This window comes from Colletotrichum abscissum (assembly GCF_030869225.1).
Source record: "Colletotrichum abscissum strain IMI 504890 chromosome Unknown Scaffold_60.1, whole genome shotgun sequence".
NCBI classification, from domain to species: Eukaryota; Fungi; Ascomycota; class Sordariomycetes; order Glomerellales; family Glomerellaceae; genus Colletotrichum; species Colletotrichum abscissum.
Window position 1 is genome coordinate 206651 of NW_026850504.1, and position 14623 is coordinate 221273.

The window sequence follows — 14623 nt, forward strand, 5'->3', positions numbered from 1 at the left end:
GCCGCTCTTTGGGATCCGGGTCAGTGACACCCCCCTGGTCCCTCTCTACCCCTGGCCCGAGAGAAGTCCGCTGAAGTCCAGGTACTGGAACCTGCTGTGCGCTCCCCCCAGGGCGTTTTAGTTGCCGTCAGGGCACCCCTTGAGTCCCGGTTGGAATTTTTTACCTCATCGATCCCCCAGACCCAGAGAAGTCTCGTCCGTGACACTTATAAGACAGGAACGCCCTACACTTACACTCCGATCAACGTTTCCTTGACTTGTCTCTGATCTTTTTGTCACCCTCACAAGAATTATCCTACATATAATACTGCACGTCATCTGTTGAATTCTTCAATATCCCATAACTATCTCCTAGATCGTGTCAAAGACCTGAGCTGCTACCTACGCCCCTCAACCTGTCTCCTCCAGACAACGCAACAGCGCCATAAACCCGCTCCCCTCAAACAGTCTATCCGTGACCCGTTCCTCTTCACGATAATATTACAAAACAATGCTTTCCTACGACTCCCCGATGCCTGTCAGTGGACAAACCCCCAAGTCTCCTTCGGGACTTACCAACGGCGTACAACAAGCCGTTGCCTCCAAGACCCAGCCTAGAGTTCCTGGGGTTCCGACTACGGCAAACAATGGCGCACACGTAAACGGATCTCTCGACACCAAGTATCACCACATCTGGCTAGTTACTGGTCCCGCTGGCTGTGGCAAGACGACTGTCGCCGAGTACCTCGCTCAAGCTCTGAAGCTGCCCTACATTGAGGGTGACAGTGTAAGTGGTGCTTTCTGGCCTCGTATTTCGGAATTCTGTCTGACTCGCGCCTGAAAAGTTCCACCCTCAAGCAAATATCGAAAAGATGGCCAATGGCATTCCTCTTACCGACGCCGACCGTTGGGACTGGCTTGTTGCCCTGCGCGAAGAGTCCCGCCACCAGCTGGCTGCGGGCTCCGACGGAGTCGTTCTCACTTGCTCGGCTCTGAAGCGCAAGTACAGAGACGTGATCCGCGTTGCTGGATACTACGATCGCTCGATCCTCATTCACTTCATCTACCTGTCGGCCTCCGAAAGCGTTCTGGTCCAGCGTGTGACGGCTCGCAGCGCTGCCACCAACCACTACATGGGCGCCAACATGGTCCGCAGCCAGTTCCAGTCTCTCGAGGCCCCCATGGCCGATGAGACCGATGTCATCAGCCTCGACGTCAGCCGCTCCCTTGAGGAAGTCAAGCGCGACGCCTTGGCCAACGTCAAGGCCGCAATGGAAGAGGAGGCATGAGTTGAATACCGGCTATAGAAGGCGCACTGTCATTGGTCCTTTTTTTTTTTTTGGCAGCTTCTTTTTTGGCAAATTATCCTACGGGATATTGGAGTTCCGGGCATAGAAGTGAGCGTTTACTTTTGGGTATTCATGGCGTCAGCATTGGGATCTGGTTCACAAAACTGCTGGCTTTGACAAGTCAGCCTGCATGCAATGTACGGAGATGAAGGGGTGTCACGAGGATCTGCGCCACGAATGGCATCCTTTGCGCAACCCAATCAGCGGGATGGAATCATGCAACAGGGAGGGAGGAGGGACAACACATGGCAACCTGATATATCAAGGCCAGACAGGTTTAATGGGCTGGCCATGGAGGCGACAACGGCGACGTTGAGCCGGTTTGGCGCTTGTTTCCTCACTCCATGCAGGGGTTCGCAAAACAGAGAATTCTCAATGGTCAGGCTTTGGCCGGGTAGATTGTTGCGTTTTCTGTCACTTGCAACTTCTCTTAGTTCAGTATTATACAATATTATAACTGACGAAATATGACTACTACTACTATCTTACTACATCTTCCCTCTCAACGTGCCCAATCTGCCCCTCCTTCCTTCCTCCCCCTTCTGTGGTGTACTCATGTGCAAACCCTTGTTACTGCTTGAAGTGGTGGGCAACCTGCCGGATCGAGGCACTTGCATTGCTACGGAGCATAATCGTTCACGTTTGCCGTTCAGGGATTCTTTAGCATTGGCTGGCGTCGACTCGGTGAGGATGTGGAGAGGCGTTCGTCCGTCGTCACTGGGCCGTCACATATGTCCCTGCCTACAAGTACACCGAGGAGAGGGGGGTCGGCCTCGGGGGGATGTTGGCTCTGTGGGGCAGCCTGGAGCGCTTGGTTGATGTAAGGTATCAATATCACGGCCTTCAACGCGCAAACGCATACGGTCGTACGTACTTGGGTACACTGCCTTATTGGGTGTTGGGTTGCACACGATACAGTTGAATGCTTGTCAGACGTGCGTCGGGCAGCAGCCCAATCTTGTAGATTTGATGATGATCCTCGTTTTCGTTTGAACTCTTGGATTTGAATTTTTCCCGCAAGCTATTTTTGCCCCTTATTGGTGCTTGCAGAGTAGGTAGGTAGTTGGTTACACCCACCACTGTAGAACCCCTGCTCGCCCTCGCCTCACATCTACAAATCATTAGACGTCTAATTGTCAAGAGTCTTGTAAGTCATCCAGCCCTCCGCCCGCCGACCCACACCTTCATGGAATCCTCGGCCTCTGGCTCCGCATCACGCGGCGGCCGAACGGCGTCATCCATAAGGCGCCTTACTGAGGGTTACCTTTTCCTCTCTCACCATCTCTCTTGGGGTGGTGGGTGGTCCCGGAGTCATAAGGTAGATACAACACACACGCACGCTTACTCCCTTTCCCCCAAAATTCCTTCCAGAACAAGTTTTGCAACGCTTCTCACCTCATATGCATGACCATGACGTCGGGCTCCTCCACAACCCGCCGCACCACCTCCGCGGCCCGGGCCATGGTCGCGCCGTCCACCACGCGGTGGTCAGCGCTCCAGCTGAAGTTGGTAACGTGCTTTCTCACCACCCTGTCCGAGTCCTCTCCCTCGAACGCCGGCACGGCGCGCATGCGGCCGATGCCGAGGATCGCGACCTCCTTGTCGACGATGACGGGCGAGAGGTAGGTGCCGCCAATGTTGCCAATGTTGGAGACGGTGATGGTCCCGCCCTTGAGGTCCGCCGGCGCGAGCTTGCCCGCGAAGGCCGCCTTTTGCAGGCGCGTCAGCTCCGAGGCGATGGAGAGGATATTGAGGGAGCCGACGTCGCGGATCACGGGCACTAGGAGGCCGGCGGGAGTGTCCATTGCTACACCAATGTTGTGTTGGCTGCGCATGACGAGGGACGGCTTTGACGACGGCGAGGAGAAAGGGTCGAGATCGACGCGCGCGTTCAGGATGGGGTATTGGTAGAGCGCCATGGAGACGGCCTTGATGATGAAGGGGAGGTAAGAGAGCTTCGCGACGCCGGCCTCGCCGCCGCCCACCTCGGGGGACGTCGCGAGGACGCGGTTGAGGCGGGTGCGCAGCTGGACGAGGCTGGAGAAGTCGATCTCGTCGGCGTAGAGGAAGTGGGGGATTGCGAGGGAGCGGGTCATGGACTTGAACATTTGCTGTTGGGTGTTCGTGAGCGGGACCCGGGTTTCGAGTTGTGCGGCGCCGGAAGGCGGGGCCGCGGCGGCCGGGGATGGAGTCGTTGCCCCAGCGGGCCTGTCACCGGCGTCGCGGCGTTTGACAAAGTTCTGTACGTCCTCTTTAAGAACCCTCCCGTCTCTTCCCGTGCCGTTAATCTCGGCAATGTCTACGTTCAGGCTCTTGGTCAGATGCCGCACCGCCGGTGTAGCAAGCGAGGCATGGCTACCCTTTGGCCGTGGGGCATCCTCAGTACTGGCCGCATCCTGAGATGCCACCCCCGATTCTTGTCTGCTTTGGTCCTGTGTCTTGTCTTTCTGTTGTGACTTGGGCTGTACAGGAGGTTCCGGCGTCTTTTGTGAGGGCTTCTCCTGTGCCGCTTCCGTCGGGGCTGTCAGCGCATCCAGGTCCTCCTTCTTAGCCCCGCCTTGTATGTCAATGTCGACAAAAGGCTTGCCGACCTTGGCCATGTCGCCGGCATCGTAGTGCAACTTCTGTACAACGCCTGAGAATCGGCTGGTGATCTCCACAGACGCCTTGTCGCTCTGGACCTCACACAGAGGGGAGAATTCTTCGACTCGGGCGCCGGGCTCGACGAACCATTGTATGATTTCGCACTCCACGATGCCTGTGTAAATCGGGACTGTTAGACATGTCTCTGTGAAACAAGGGGTAGAACTGGGTACTTCTAACCTTCGCCAATATCTGCCAGCAAGACAGGCTTCACAACCCGCAGATGCCGTGTGCCGTGGAACTGTCTGGAGGGGTAGACGCCGGCAGCTCTTGCCGCGGCCAGGCGAGCCATGCTCTTGGAGACGTGCCATTGCGTCCGGACGGCGCGCGATCCTCTTTGAAGAAACATTTTGGTTTATTTTTTGAAAAGTTAAAAGGATAAGAAGCCAATTCCCAACTTCTAATTTTTGTTCTTTCTAAAAGAGAAATGAGAAAAAGGGAAGGTACTCCCCAAGGAATGTGCGAACGCACTTGCAGGAGGATTGAACCGCTCGGCGACGGCATTGTCCTTTCCCCCAAACACTCGGCTATTCACGGTGTTCGGCCAGTGAAGGTCGATTGAGTCCCCCATGACACAATGTGAAATGCCCCTCGGGGAAGCTGCAGGGTGGCCCGAGACCCGCTGCGTCGGTTCAGTGCGCTTGGCTCTTTCCCCCTCGTCTCCGCATTGAAGCGTCGCTAATCCACTCTGTTATCGCTCGCGGCTCAAGGGCCTTGGGCTTTTGTCAAATTGTGGCTGGAGACCTTGTGGCGCCAGCTTCGTGCGACAGGGAAGCCGGAGTAATGTGGCGCGATTTTTTTGATGTTCAACAAGGCCAGGACAGACCAGACCTCGACAGAATTTGAAAGTCGAAGCCAACTACACCAAAACAACCAGGCGCAATGGTTCCAATCACACCGTTACGGACAATGGCCCTGTCCATGGGGGCCTCTAGAAGGACGATGGTCTCTTGCACAGTCTGCGCATGGCGACGGCACCTGAGCACCTCCCGACCTTACCTGGCCGACAAGCTCCCGACCCCGGCGCCCGGCGCCGCCCCCGTAGAGGCTCCGAAGCCCGACCTTCCCGGATCTGCCATTCATGCCCCGAGAGCATACGGCAAGAAGATCACCAACTTTACGCCGCAGCCTCTGCCGCGCCCTATCGGCATGGCGCACCCGCCTCACCCAGAGGACAACTCTGGCGTGGATAGGAGGTCGCTGAAAGAACGGAGGGATGACTTTGTCGACTACGACAAGCATCTCGTGCGTCGTAAAGAGCTGTGAGTTCCCCAGTGATAATGCCTCAAAGAAACACTCAAGACCGTATGGCTGATTGGTATGTCCTTCCTTGTGTAGTAAGGAAAAGATGGCGCGCCCCTACTTCCGCGACTGGCGCAACATGCAGTTCCACGAGGGCAAATCCTTCATCGCGCCCCCTCTCCCCTTCAAGGCCGACATGTCCCTCTTCTTCCCCAACTTCGTTGGCGACACCCTTGCAAAGAACGCAAATAACCCCCGCGACACGACGCGGACGCTGCTCGGCAAGGTCTCCGTCGTCGCCGTTTACAGCAGCCAGTGGGCCGACGACCAGGCAAAGACCTTCATCTCCCCCGAGGCCAATCCGGAGCTGCATGAGCTCCTGGCCAAGACGCCCGGCAAGACGCAGGTCCTCCAGCTCAACATTGAGGACAACAAGTTCAAGGCGTGGATCGTAAAGATGTTCATGGGCAACCTGCGCAAACAAATCCCCGAGCACAATTGGGGAAAGTACTTCTTGGTACCCCGCGGCATCACAAACGAGATTAGCGAGTCTATTGGATACCTCAACAGCAAAGTAGGTTATGTTTATCTGGTGGACAACCTGTGTAGGATAAGATGGGCTGCCAGTGGCCCTAGTCACCCCGATGAGAGGGAGAGCTTGGTAAAGGGCATGAAGCTAGTCCTCCACGAGTGGAATAAGAACGAAAAGGCAGCACTTGAGGCTGCTCAGGTCAAGGACGCAGCGAAGGGAAAGAAGGAAGTATCCTGATAAAGAGGACAAAAACTTTTCCTCAGGTGGCTCAGAAAAGCCAACCTTGTATAGCAGTCAGGCTCGTGTAACCTGGCTATGGCTTACAGATATTCGTGTTCTTATAGTGTACAATATGCACCAAAGATACCCCCTATCCGATAAAAAAAAAGTTCAAAAACAATCCCAATAACGCCTCCGCATTTCCCTTATGCCAATAATTCCCTAGTCGTAACGGCTTTGTTGAACACATAACAAACACACGAGGAACGTCATTTCAGCCATGCCGGGCCTCCGCTTATTACAAGAACCACCAGAACATCAGGAAGCAAAACGCAATGAATGCGCCCATTATGATGCCGTCCCGGCGCTTCTTAGCTGAGATACGGCTAATGAGACTGTTCAACCCCGGTACCTGGCTGGCAGCCATGGTGATACGACGGTTGATGCTGGCGAGTGTCTCGCGCTGGATATTGAAGCTGTCCTGGACAGCGTATGCCTGGGACAAGACGCTATCAGCCATGTTGTGACTATTATCGATGCGGCTGCGCTCAGCAAGCATGTACTCGGCCTCGGCGTTTTCGGGGTTATTGGCACGGTATTCGTCGATGTCGGAGCGAACGTTCGTAAGAAGGTGGGCGCGATCGCGAGCCTCGGAAATGGTTTTGCGCAGGCGCACGAGATCGCGCTTATGCTCGGCGAGCTTCTCACGAAGGAGAGCCAGGTTGTTCTGTTTCAGAGCGGATGAGGTGAGAGCAGCTTCTGAATCGAGGAGGCGGGATAATTGTGAAATGACGTTCTCGCGCTGATGGTTTGGCGGCCATGTTAGTACGGACGTTCAAGGCAGCGAAGGGGGTGAGAGCCGAGGTCTTTCGAACGAGGGCTTGAGCGTACTTTTTCGAGGAGATCTTGGAGCTTCGCCTCTGTGGTCCTTTCTTCTTCTGTGGGCTTTGCCGGGATGTCGGATACCGTCGAGAACTGAGAGTAGGTGTGGAATAGCGTCTCTGTCTGTGGAGGCCGGATGTCAGGGAAGCCTGGATGACGTTCTGAGCAGAGGAATATCGTACCTGTGTTTCTAGACTTCTTGCCTGTTGCCGCAGCTGGGCCCAGCCGGTGTTTCCAGTAGCTGCAGCCATAGCGCCTCGATGCTAATTGTGTATGGTTTGGTGGTTGCTGTACGTTGGTAGCCCTTTGATGTCGAGATGTTGTCTTTCGCTGGACTCTGGCATGTCCGCGTGTCTGGGACTGTCGGCAGGGACCAGACGCAGCAGGGGAGGAGCTCGGCGTCACATGGACCGTGCACATTGAATGATTATGTAAGTGCCGAAAGTGTTGCACGAGAACTGCGGGTGCGGGTAGAGTCGCATTAAAGTCTGGAGCATCAAGGATTTGCTCATGATGTGCTAGAACGCCATGAAAAAACTCGTTTGTAGAAGGCATTGTTACTCGGGCATTCTGTTTGCCTCATTAGATACTTGTTGACACAAAGTCTTCTGACGAGGGACAGATGGCATGAAACGGGAATCAAGCCTGTGATATCTTTATGCCCAAAGGCAAAAGGGCTAATTGATCAACTTCGAAACATTTGTGCAATATCGCCAGATTCCCTAGATGTCTCCAAAGATTCGAGACAAAGTGTTGCAACTACATGTCGATGCCATTGATATCTCGCTCAGTCAAGCTGCTTTGGCTTGATAACGGCCAGCCCCGGTGACAGACTGTGGCTGGAGTCGCTGTGGCGCAGTTCATGACCAGCGACTTCGAAACCCCAAGGCCCACATGCACCCAATCACAGCAGGCCCCGCGCCGGGTCCCGAATTTTTGCGCACAAACTAGGGCAACAGCTTTTTGCCAAACTTTCAAATTTACGATCGATCACCTCAGCCTCTCTCACGACGTGTCGATACTAACCCAGATATCCAGCGCCACCCCCCATATCAGTCAAGATGGTGAGTGAACCCCTTTTGCTCTCCCTGATGGAATTGGCGATCCTCGAATAGCCCGACGCAACTTTCCCGCCGAATCCTCGACACCCCGCGCCCGAAATAGCCCCTTCCCGACGAAAAAAGCGAACACCAGAGGCGGCAGGAGCTGCTTGCAAGGAGCCGCATAGGAGAAAAGAGAACCCGTTTCGCTGACGAGAATTCATCATGTCCCAGTCGTCCGGAAAGGTCAAGGCCGTCGCCCTTTGGAGCAAGAACAAGGATGATTTGACCAAGCAACTTGGTGAGCTCAAGACCGAGCTCGGTCAGCTCCGCATCCAGAAGATCGCCTCTTCCGGCAGCAAGCTGAACAAGATGTGCGTTTGATCCCCCCTGTCCTGATCCGAGTTGATTGGAGGAATCGTCGATCGAAAAAAGAGAAACCAAGAGGACTGACCGGTGAAATTTTCCGCTCTACAGCCACGACATCCGCAAGTCGATCGCTCGCGTCCTTACCGTCATCAACTCCAAGCAACGCGCCCAGCTCCGCCTGTTCTACAAGAACAAGAAGTACGCTCCCCTCGACCTCCGCGCGAAGCAGACCCGTGCCATCCGCCGGAGATTGTCCGAGAAGGAGGCCAGCGCTGTCACCGACAAGGCCAAGAAGCGCACCACCCACTTCCCCCAGCGCAAGTTCGCCGTCAAGGTCAGTAGAGTCGGAATATCTGCCATTCGAATGGAGGCTAGGGAGCCATGAGAGGAGCGATTGACGAAGGCCGCATCATGAGGGGACGATCTTCGACACTCTGTTGAGCGCTACTTCTCATGTTCCCTGGCCGAGATCACGAATGGCATCCTTAGGAAACATTGAAACTGACTTCTTCATACAGTCTGCTTAAATTTAGACCGACCGCTGCTGGGTTAGATCTGGGGATGAGGAACAATGAAAATGGTCACGGAGGCGTAACACGTTTTTGGCACACGGGGATCCCGAATTACTCGATGATGCATTGCATGGTCACGGAGGGAAATTAAGGGTTTATTTGCACTTTTATCATTTCTCCCCCCAGTGCTGCAAAACACGAAATGGATTTCTCTCAAGACGGGTCAAAACATTGGTCAAGCGAAAAACGAAAAAGGATGGGCTTCACAAGAATCCCCCTCTCTTGTTCTTTCCCACCCCTCCTTTCTTGCGTGGTGGGAGGGAGAGGATTCCCTCGGGTGTGTGTGGTGTGAGGTAGCATAGAGCTGCCAAAATGATGGGGCCCAAAGATGTCCCGACTTCAAAAGTTTGCTCCTTTTTTCTTCTTCAAATGTGATGGAGTCCCTATACACTGATATATGACGTTGTGTGATGATTACCATTGCTTAAGAGAAGTAAGCAGACACAGGCCAGACGATGTCCATGCTCAAGCTTGTAGTCCCCTCTCATTCGTCCATGTCTACTGTCTATGGCCTATGTCCATTTTTGATGTCGACGCCTTAGACTTGATTTCAAGTTGTGTTACTGCCCTCCTCCCCCATTTAACTGCTTGATATCTGGACACATGTCTACCTTACGAGATTGGCGTCTCTATCGCTGAATTTCGACGTGGTAGGTAGATGACAAGCGCCAATCCGAGGCCTCCGCCACACTTCATCGCCCTCGAGACTGGCCTCTGAAGCTCACGATTTCATTCGCAAACTACAGCAAAGAACACCAAGGCACATTGCCTCATGGAACCATGGTTTTCTTCAGAAGATGAACACTTCCACGCGATGATATGACATTAGTCGGTGATGAGTGGTCATGCCGTCCCCGTCACCACAGGCACACCTCTACTTCCTTCTCGCCGATGGCGATATCGTCTAGAGTCTTCTTAGTGGCAACTACTACTGGAACAATTTTATTCAGCGCAGCACGCTTTTTCTTAGTAGACCAGACTAAAGCCAGACAAACGCTGCTCCAGCTCCTGTAGTTTCCTGCAGCTTACCCCATTTTCTCTTCCCAGACCTCCATCTCCCTGTGAAACGCTGTGTGGACAATAAAAAGAATCGACCTCGGGATGGGGCAAGTTGCGTGGGAGGGGGCATCCCGCCAACACAAGTACGACCATCTTCTCGTGCCTAGAAAAAGGAAGTAGCAACATGATATTCCGAGGCTTGGCTCCATACAACGTGCAATGCCATGAAATAAGATACTTAATGCCGTGGTGAGGAACAACGGAGGCACGTTTCGAGGGCGGTCTCAAGTTCTTGTCAAATGTGTATAGACTCTACAAAGTCTTTACTTGTCTTAACGTTGAATTAAGACGACAAGGATACTGAAGTGGAATCGCTCACAATGATTGGTTTACGGGTATTGGACGCCGTCTTCTGGCGATCTCATTGAGGCTTCATCCAACGCTCTACCCTCGATGCCTTCCTATGGGTGGAACGGGTCTGGACACCAGGACACAGCACTCGGTCATGGAAAAAGCGAAGTTCACAATATTGTCAGTGAAGCGAGGTCAGCCCATGGAATACTTTCATTGCTATCTCATCCATTTCAGCCCAGTAAGGGACAGGCTTTAACTTCACGTTCTGTTACGAGTCTCTCCACCCATAGATAACAACTCTCGTCGGCAAGGCACATCAAGTCCAAAGACAGCCTGAACTCAAAGGATTCTTCACGATCGGCACGAACACGACAGACAGACAAAATAGGACCGACTTGCCGTTCCATGGCGGTTTTTGGTTATCATCAGCATTCACCTCACTTGAGACCCGCTGAACAGCCACCAAACTTGTCGAGCATCACGAACAACGCCCGCAGCCAAGTCCAGGGCATCATTTCCAAGAAGATCCTCCCCAAACCAACGCAAGAATTTCTCCTCAACGCGGCAAATTTCATCATCATATGATGCCTCCCCTTTCGTGAAGCCACAATACAGAATCTCGCCGAAGCATCGCCAGGAGGCAGGAAGGGGAGAAAAAGGGGGAAAGGGGCACGAGGGGTAGGGTGCAGAAGGGTAAATCTACCAACTTCACGCCCCCCCACCCCCCAAGGTACACCATGTCCCTCATCCGAGAGTTCATCGCGTCGGGTATGTCCCTCTACGACCAAAGCGATTCCCCTCTCCACCTGACAGAACGCCTCCAAAGTTACATTCACCGTACTACCTCTCTCTCGGAAGATACCGTTCACGAGAGAAAACCTTGTTCGCTCTGATTCGTGAGGAAGGCCGCAGAACGTTTTATTCGTGGTTCGCCAGATATGAATTTTGTCGTCAAAGTCTCCTACTCCTTGGCTGCCTCGCCAGTATGGCGAATAAAGGCGAAAAGTGGGACATGAGCTCGCACATAGTCACCTTCTGTACCGATGAACGAAGACTTCGTTTGTAATCTGATCATCACCATGCCACATGACAATCCTATCAAATTCACTGTCATATCTAGTGCCGTGTAATACTTGATCACAAACTGAAGCGATGACGAGACTGGCAAACTATAGACACCACATAGAAAGACTCTCACCATCTCCAGCTCGTATCCATCAACGCCTCAGGAGCACGGAACCAGGACGAAAACCTACGAAAGAAAAGGCAAGAACACTGCTCTGTTGCCTTGCGCGGCAATCGTGGTCATGTCATTCATATGTTAGTAACGCTGCACAAGCCTTCTCCCCCTCCCTAGCTCATACGTGCCCCCGAGCAGAAGGTTGACAACATGACCGGGTCGCTGCCCACTCACCTACTCTGGTCGCAAACCCGGTTTCTGGGGTTGTGATGGCCTGTGATGGCCTACAGGGTGCGTAAGTCCTACCGAGACAGAACATAGATAGCCATCACCGGAATCTCAATGACCCGTCCTTCCCTATTTTCCATGGCAGGACCGGAAAACCATTCTACCTGTGGAATATTTGCTCCCGAAAGGATCATCTACGGATTGATACAGATCTGTCGTTCAATGATAATATTGGCCTCTGGGCCGAGTGCGGGCATAACCAGGTCCACTAATTTGGAAACAGAAAGATACAACTCGAAAGCCATGGAGAACACCCTCAACATATTTCGTCAATTAAGCGTCATTCATACGGTATTACTGCTAGTACTGTATTGCTACAATACTAATTCTATCCTCATTGCTGACCGTACCTACCGTGAATTCGTCATGAAAAACAGAATGTTTTCCCAAGCCCACCAAAGTCAGAATAAGTCCAAGTCCCTTGAACTTTTCGCCGCCGCCTTGAACACCGAAGTCTGTTATGCCGTCCTGACCTCATCCATTTCTCCATGTAAACGCCAGTCCGGTATCTTGGAGCCTATAAGGGTATTTCATGAGACGTCGACAAAGAAAAAAGCCATCCGTAGTGTGAGAATGCCCCCCCCCCCCCCCTGAACCACAAAAACCACCAGCGAAGCGATCAACCTTGTCCACGTTGATCACTTACTGTTTCTTCGATCTGCTGTCTTTGTAACTCGACCGCCCTGTGTCTTCTTGATAGACGGAGTAGAATTATCAGCCTTAAGCGCATCCGCGACCTTACGGTGAATCTTCTCATGTCTGCGTTTCTGGTCCAGTCTATGAAAGTCCTTGTCACAGAAATCACACTTGAAAGCACCCTTCACGTTATGCGTCTTTCTGTGTTTCGACAAATTGGACGATTCGCCAAACGCCTTGCCGCAAACCTCGCACTTGAGTGGCTTTTCGCCTGTGTGGGTTCGCTGGTGCATTGCTAGAACATAGTTAGAAATTATTTGGACCCAAGGATATTGGTTTCACTTACTCAATGCACTCTGCTGCTTGAAGGATGCTTTGCAATCGGGAAACTTGCAGGTCCAGGGCTTTTCTCCAGTATGAATCCTCATGTGCTGCGCAAGAGACTGCTTGGCAGACAACGGGGTATCGCATATAGTGCACCTGACCGGTTTGACTAGACGCATTATCAGCATACTTGGTCATTGAAGATGATGAGGTCGTGACTTACAGCCGGTGTGTGTCTGCAGGTGACGTTCAAGCTTGCTCTTTTGCGTGAAATGCCCTTCACGCGCACATCCCTCCCAGCAGCATTTGTATCCTGCATCTGTCTTTCCAAGGTTGACAATGTGTCTCTCCTTGCAATGCATCTGCAGAGCGTCATCGTTCGAGTAGCTCATACCGCAAATCTGACCGGCGATTACCCATTGGCAAATGAACACTTCAGCCCCGGGCTTATCAGGGCTGGGCTGGGTTTGTGCAGTGGCCGGAGACGGTCGTGGGGACGAAGACGCCTGGAGCCCTGATAGAGGAGATGTGCTGGGCTCCTTACCTTGGGCAGCATGGGCCGGGTCAGGAAGACCTCCTGGAAGGTAATCAGACTGACGATTCGGCGCCATCAGGTTTGGGTAAGAGTGTTGCGATGCATGGGAATAGTTGGTATGCTCTCCTTCTGGCGCAATAACATGTTGTTCTTGGAAATGGCTAGCCCAATCCTCGACGCCGTTGAGCTCAGCGCCGCAAGGTACAAACCCTGAGCTTGGGTCGGGAATGCAAAAGGAGAAATCAAGTTCACCTTGATGAGCATGCGCTTGGTGAGGAAGCGGGCACCTGGTCGGCAAATTCCGGTTCTCTGTCATACAAGGCCGTATACAGGTTGTCTGAGCGTGTGCATGATCGTTAAGGTGCAAGCCAAGTGCCATCCATCCTATGGGCTCAGGCATGCTAGGATCCTGAAAGTCGATTACAGACTCGAGGGCAGTGTGAAAGAGGTCGGGATTACTCTGAAAAGAGTTGCCCATATTCATTGAATGAGCCATCGACATGGTCATCCCGCCGGCGTGGAAATGACTTGGAGTTGCTGCTTGGATTCCTCCATTTTGATAGGAGCTTTGGGTTGCGTAATATTGAGCAGGCATCGACGGCATCGAAGACATCGACGGAGGTAGCATGCCATCCTGGCTGAAAGCGTCCCCAATAGACGCCAGCACATCGGCAGCAGCTTTGTCCTTATCAGAGATGATGTCGTTGGCTGGACACTCGGCGTCTGTACAAAGCGCAGCAGCTTCGTCGCAGTCGTCATCGTCGCAAGCTTGAGCGCACTCTGCATCGGTGCAAACATCGCCAGCTTCACTAGCGCCACACTCGCTAACACATCGATTGCAGTCCAAGCTGCTGCAAGCCGCGGAGGTACTATCATCCTCGAGCTGAGGGCTCGAGTTGGGGGTCGAGACGCCAAAGCCTATGGCCCCCGTTGGTGACATGATGGCATTCGAGCCGAAGCCCAAGGGCATTTGGCCTCGGGGATCGAAGTAGTTGGGTAGTGTAGGCATCGTGGATAGGCTGTGGTGTCTTCGGGCATGCATCGGCATGGTGTTCAGGGTGAGAGGGTGGTTGTGGTTGGGTACAGGGTGGTGTTGGTTGTTGCTATCCGGGCCTCTGCAGGCAATATGGTCGAAGTTCAAATCCATACAGGACTCATCGTGCGATACTGGCAAAGTGACGCCACCGGTGAAATGGTCGTTAAGATGTTCCACGTCCAACGGGTCGAGAAAGAAGCCGGAGGCGTGGCCACCGAAGGACGGTAAGCCGTCGTGCTGGCCGTCCATAACTCTGATATGACGATGTTAAGGATCTCTGAATCTTCCATGCGGCTCGGGAGAAGTTCCACGGAGACTGTCGATCGACCGGCAGCTTGGGCCACTGGAGGTCGGGGGGTTCTTGGAGAAGGTGGGAAGAAAAGAGCCGCAAAACTGAGACCCTGGGGACGGAGAATTCCTCCAGGTGTCAGAGTCGGGGAGGGT

The 14623-nt window shown here is 53.3% G+C and overlaps 7 protein-coding genes across 7 annotated transcripts; 4 read left to right on the forward strand and 3 right to left on the reverse strand.

Annotated features, from left to right (window-relative positions):
* Positions 1–490: 490 nt before the first annotated feature.
* On the forward strand, positions 491–1268 carry CABS01_14991 (thermoresistant glucokinase family carbohydrate kinase; the record flags this gene model as incomplete). The annotated part of the gene is made up of 2 exons (XM_060548329.1): positions 491–766; positions 825–1268. The coding sequence occupies 2 exons, from the start codon at positions 491–493 to the stop codon at positions 1266–1268; spliced, it is 720 nt and encodes a 239-aa protein (XP_060392325.1).
* A 1451-nt stretch (positions 1269–2719) lies between these two features.
* CABS01_14992 (2-oxoacid dehydrogenase acyltransferase) lies at positions 2720–4320 on the reverse strand (the record flags this gene model as incomplete). Its single annotated transcript, XM_060548330.1, has 2 exons — positions 2720–4086; positions 4152–4320. The coding sequence occupies 2 exons, from the start codon at positions 4318–4320 to the stop codon at positions 2720–2722; spliced, it is 1536 nt and encodes a 511-aa protein (XP_060392326.1).
* A 560-nt stretch (positions 4321–4880) lies between these two features.
* Positions 4881–5982, forward strand: CABS01_14993 (ATP10 protein; the record flags this gene model as incomplete). The annotated part of the gene is made up of 2 exons (XM_060548331.1): positions 4881–5233; positions 5310–5982. 2 exons carry the CDS (start codon positions 4881–4883, stop codon positions 5980–5982), a joined length of 1026 nt encoding a protein of 341 aa, XP_060392327.1.
* A 280-nt stretch (positions 5983–6262) lies between these two features.
* Positions 6263–7097, reverse strand: CABS01_14994 (vesicle transport V-SNARE protein; the record flags this gene model as incomplete). The annotated part of the gene is made up of 3 exons (XM_060548332.1): positions 6263–6766; positions 6856–6969; positions 7029–7097. The coding sequence occupies 3 exons, from the start codon at positions 7095–7097 to the stop codon at positions 6263–6265; spliced, it is 687 nt and encodes a 228-aa protein (XP_060392328.1).
* Positions 7098–8111: 1014 nt separating this feature from the next.
* CABS01_14995 (ribosomal L29 protein) lies at positions 8112–8640 on the forward strand (the record flags this gene model as incomplete). Its single annotated transcript, XM_060548333.1, has 2 exons — positions 8112–8260; positions 8364–8640. The coding sequence occupies 2 exons, from the start codon at positions 8112–8114 to the stop codon at positions 8638–8640; spliced, it is 426 nt and encodes a 141-aa protein (XP_060392329.1).
* Positions 8641–11891: 3251 nt separating this feature from the next.
* Positions 11892–12242, forward strand: CABS01_14996 (uncharacterized protein; the record flags this gene model as incomplete). The annotated part of the gene is made up of 1 exon (XM_060548334.1): positions 11892–12242. The coding sequence occupies one exon, from the start codon at positions 11892–11894 to the stop codon at positions 12240–12242; it is 351 nt and encodes a 116-aa protein (XP_060392330.1).
* Positions 12243–12286: 44 nt separating this feature from the next.
* Positions 12287–14428, reverse strand: CABS01_14997 (zinc-responsiveness transcriptional activator; the record flags this gene model as incomplete). The annotated part of the gene is made up of 3 exons (XM_060548335.1): positions 12287–12579; positions 12631–12777; positions 12832–14428. The coding sequence occupies 3 exons, from the start codon at positions 14426–14428 to the stop codon at positions 12287–12289; spliced, it is 2037 nt and encodes a 678-aa protein (XP_060392331.1).
* Positions 14429–14623: the final 195 nt, after the last annotated feature.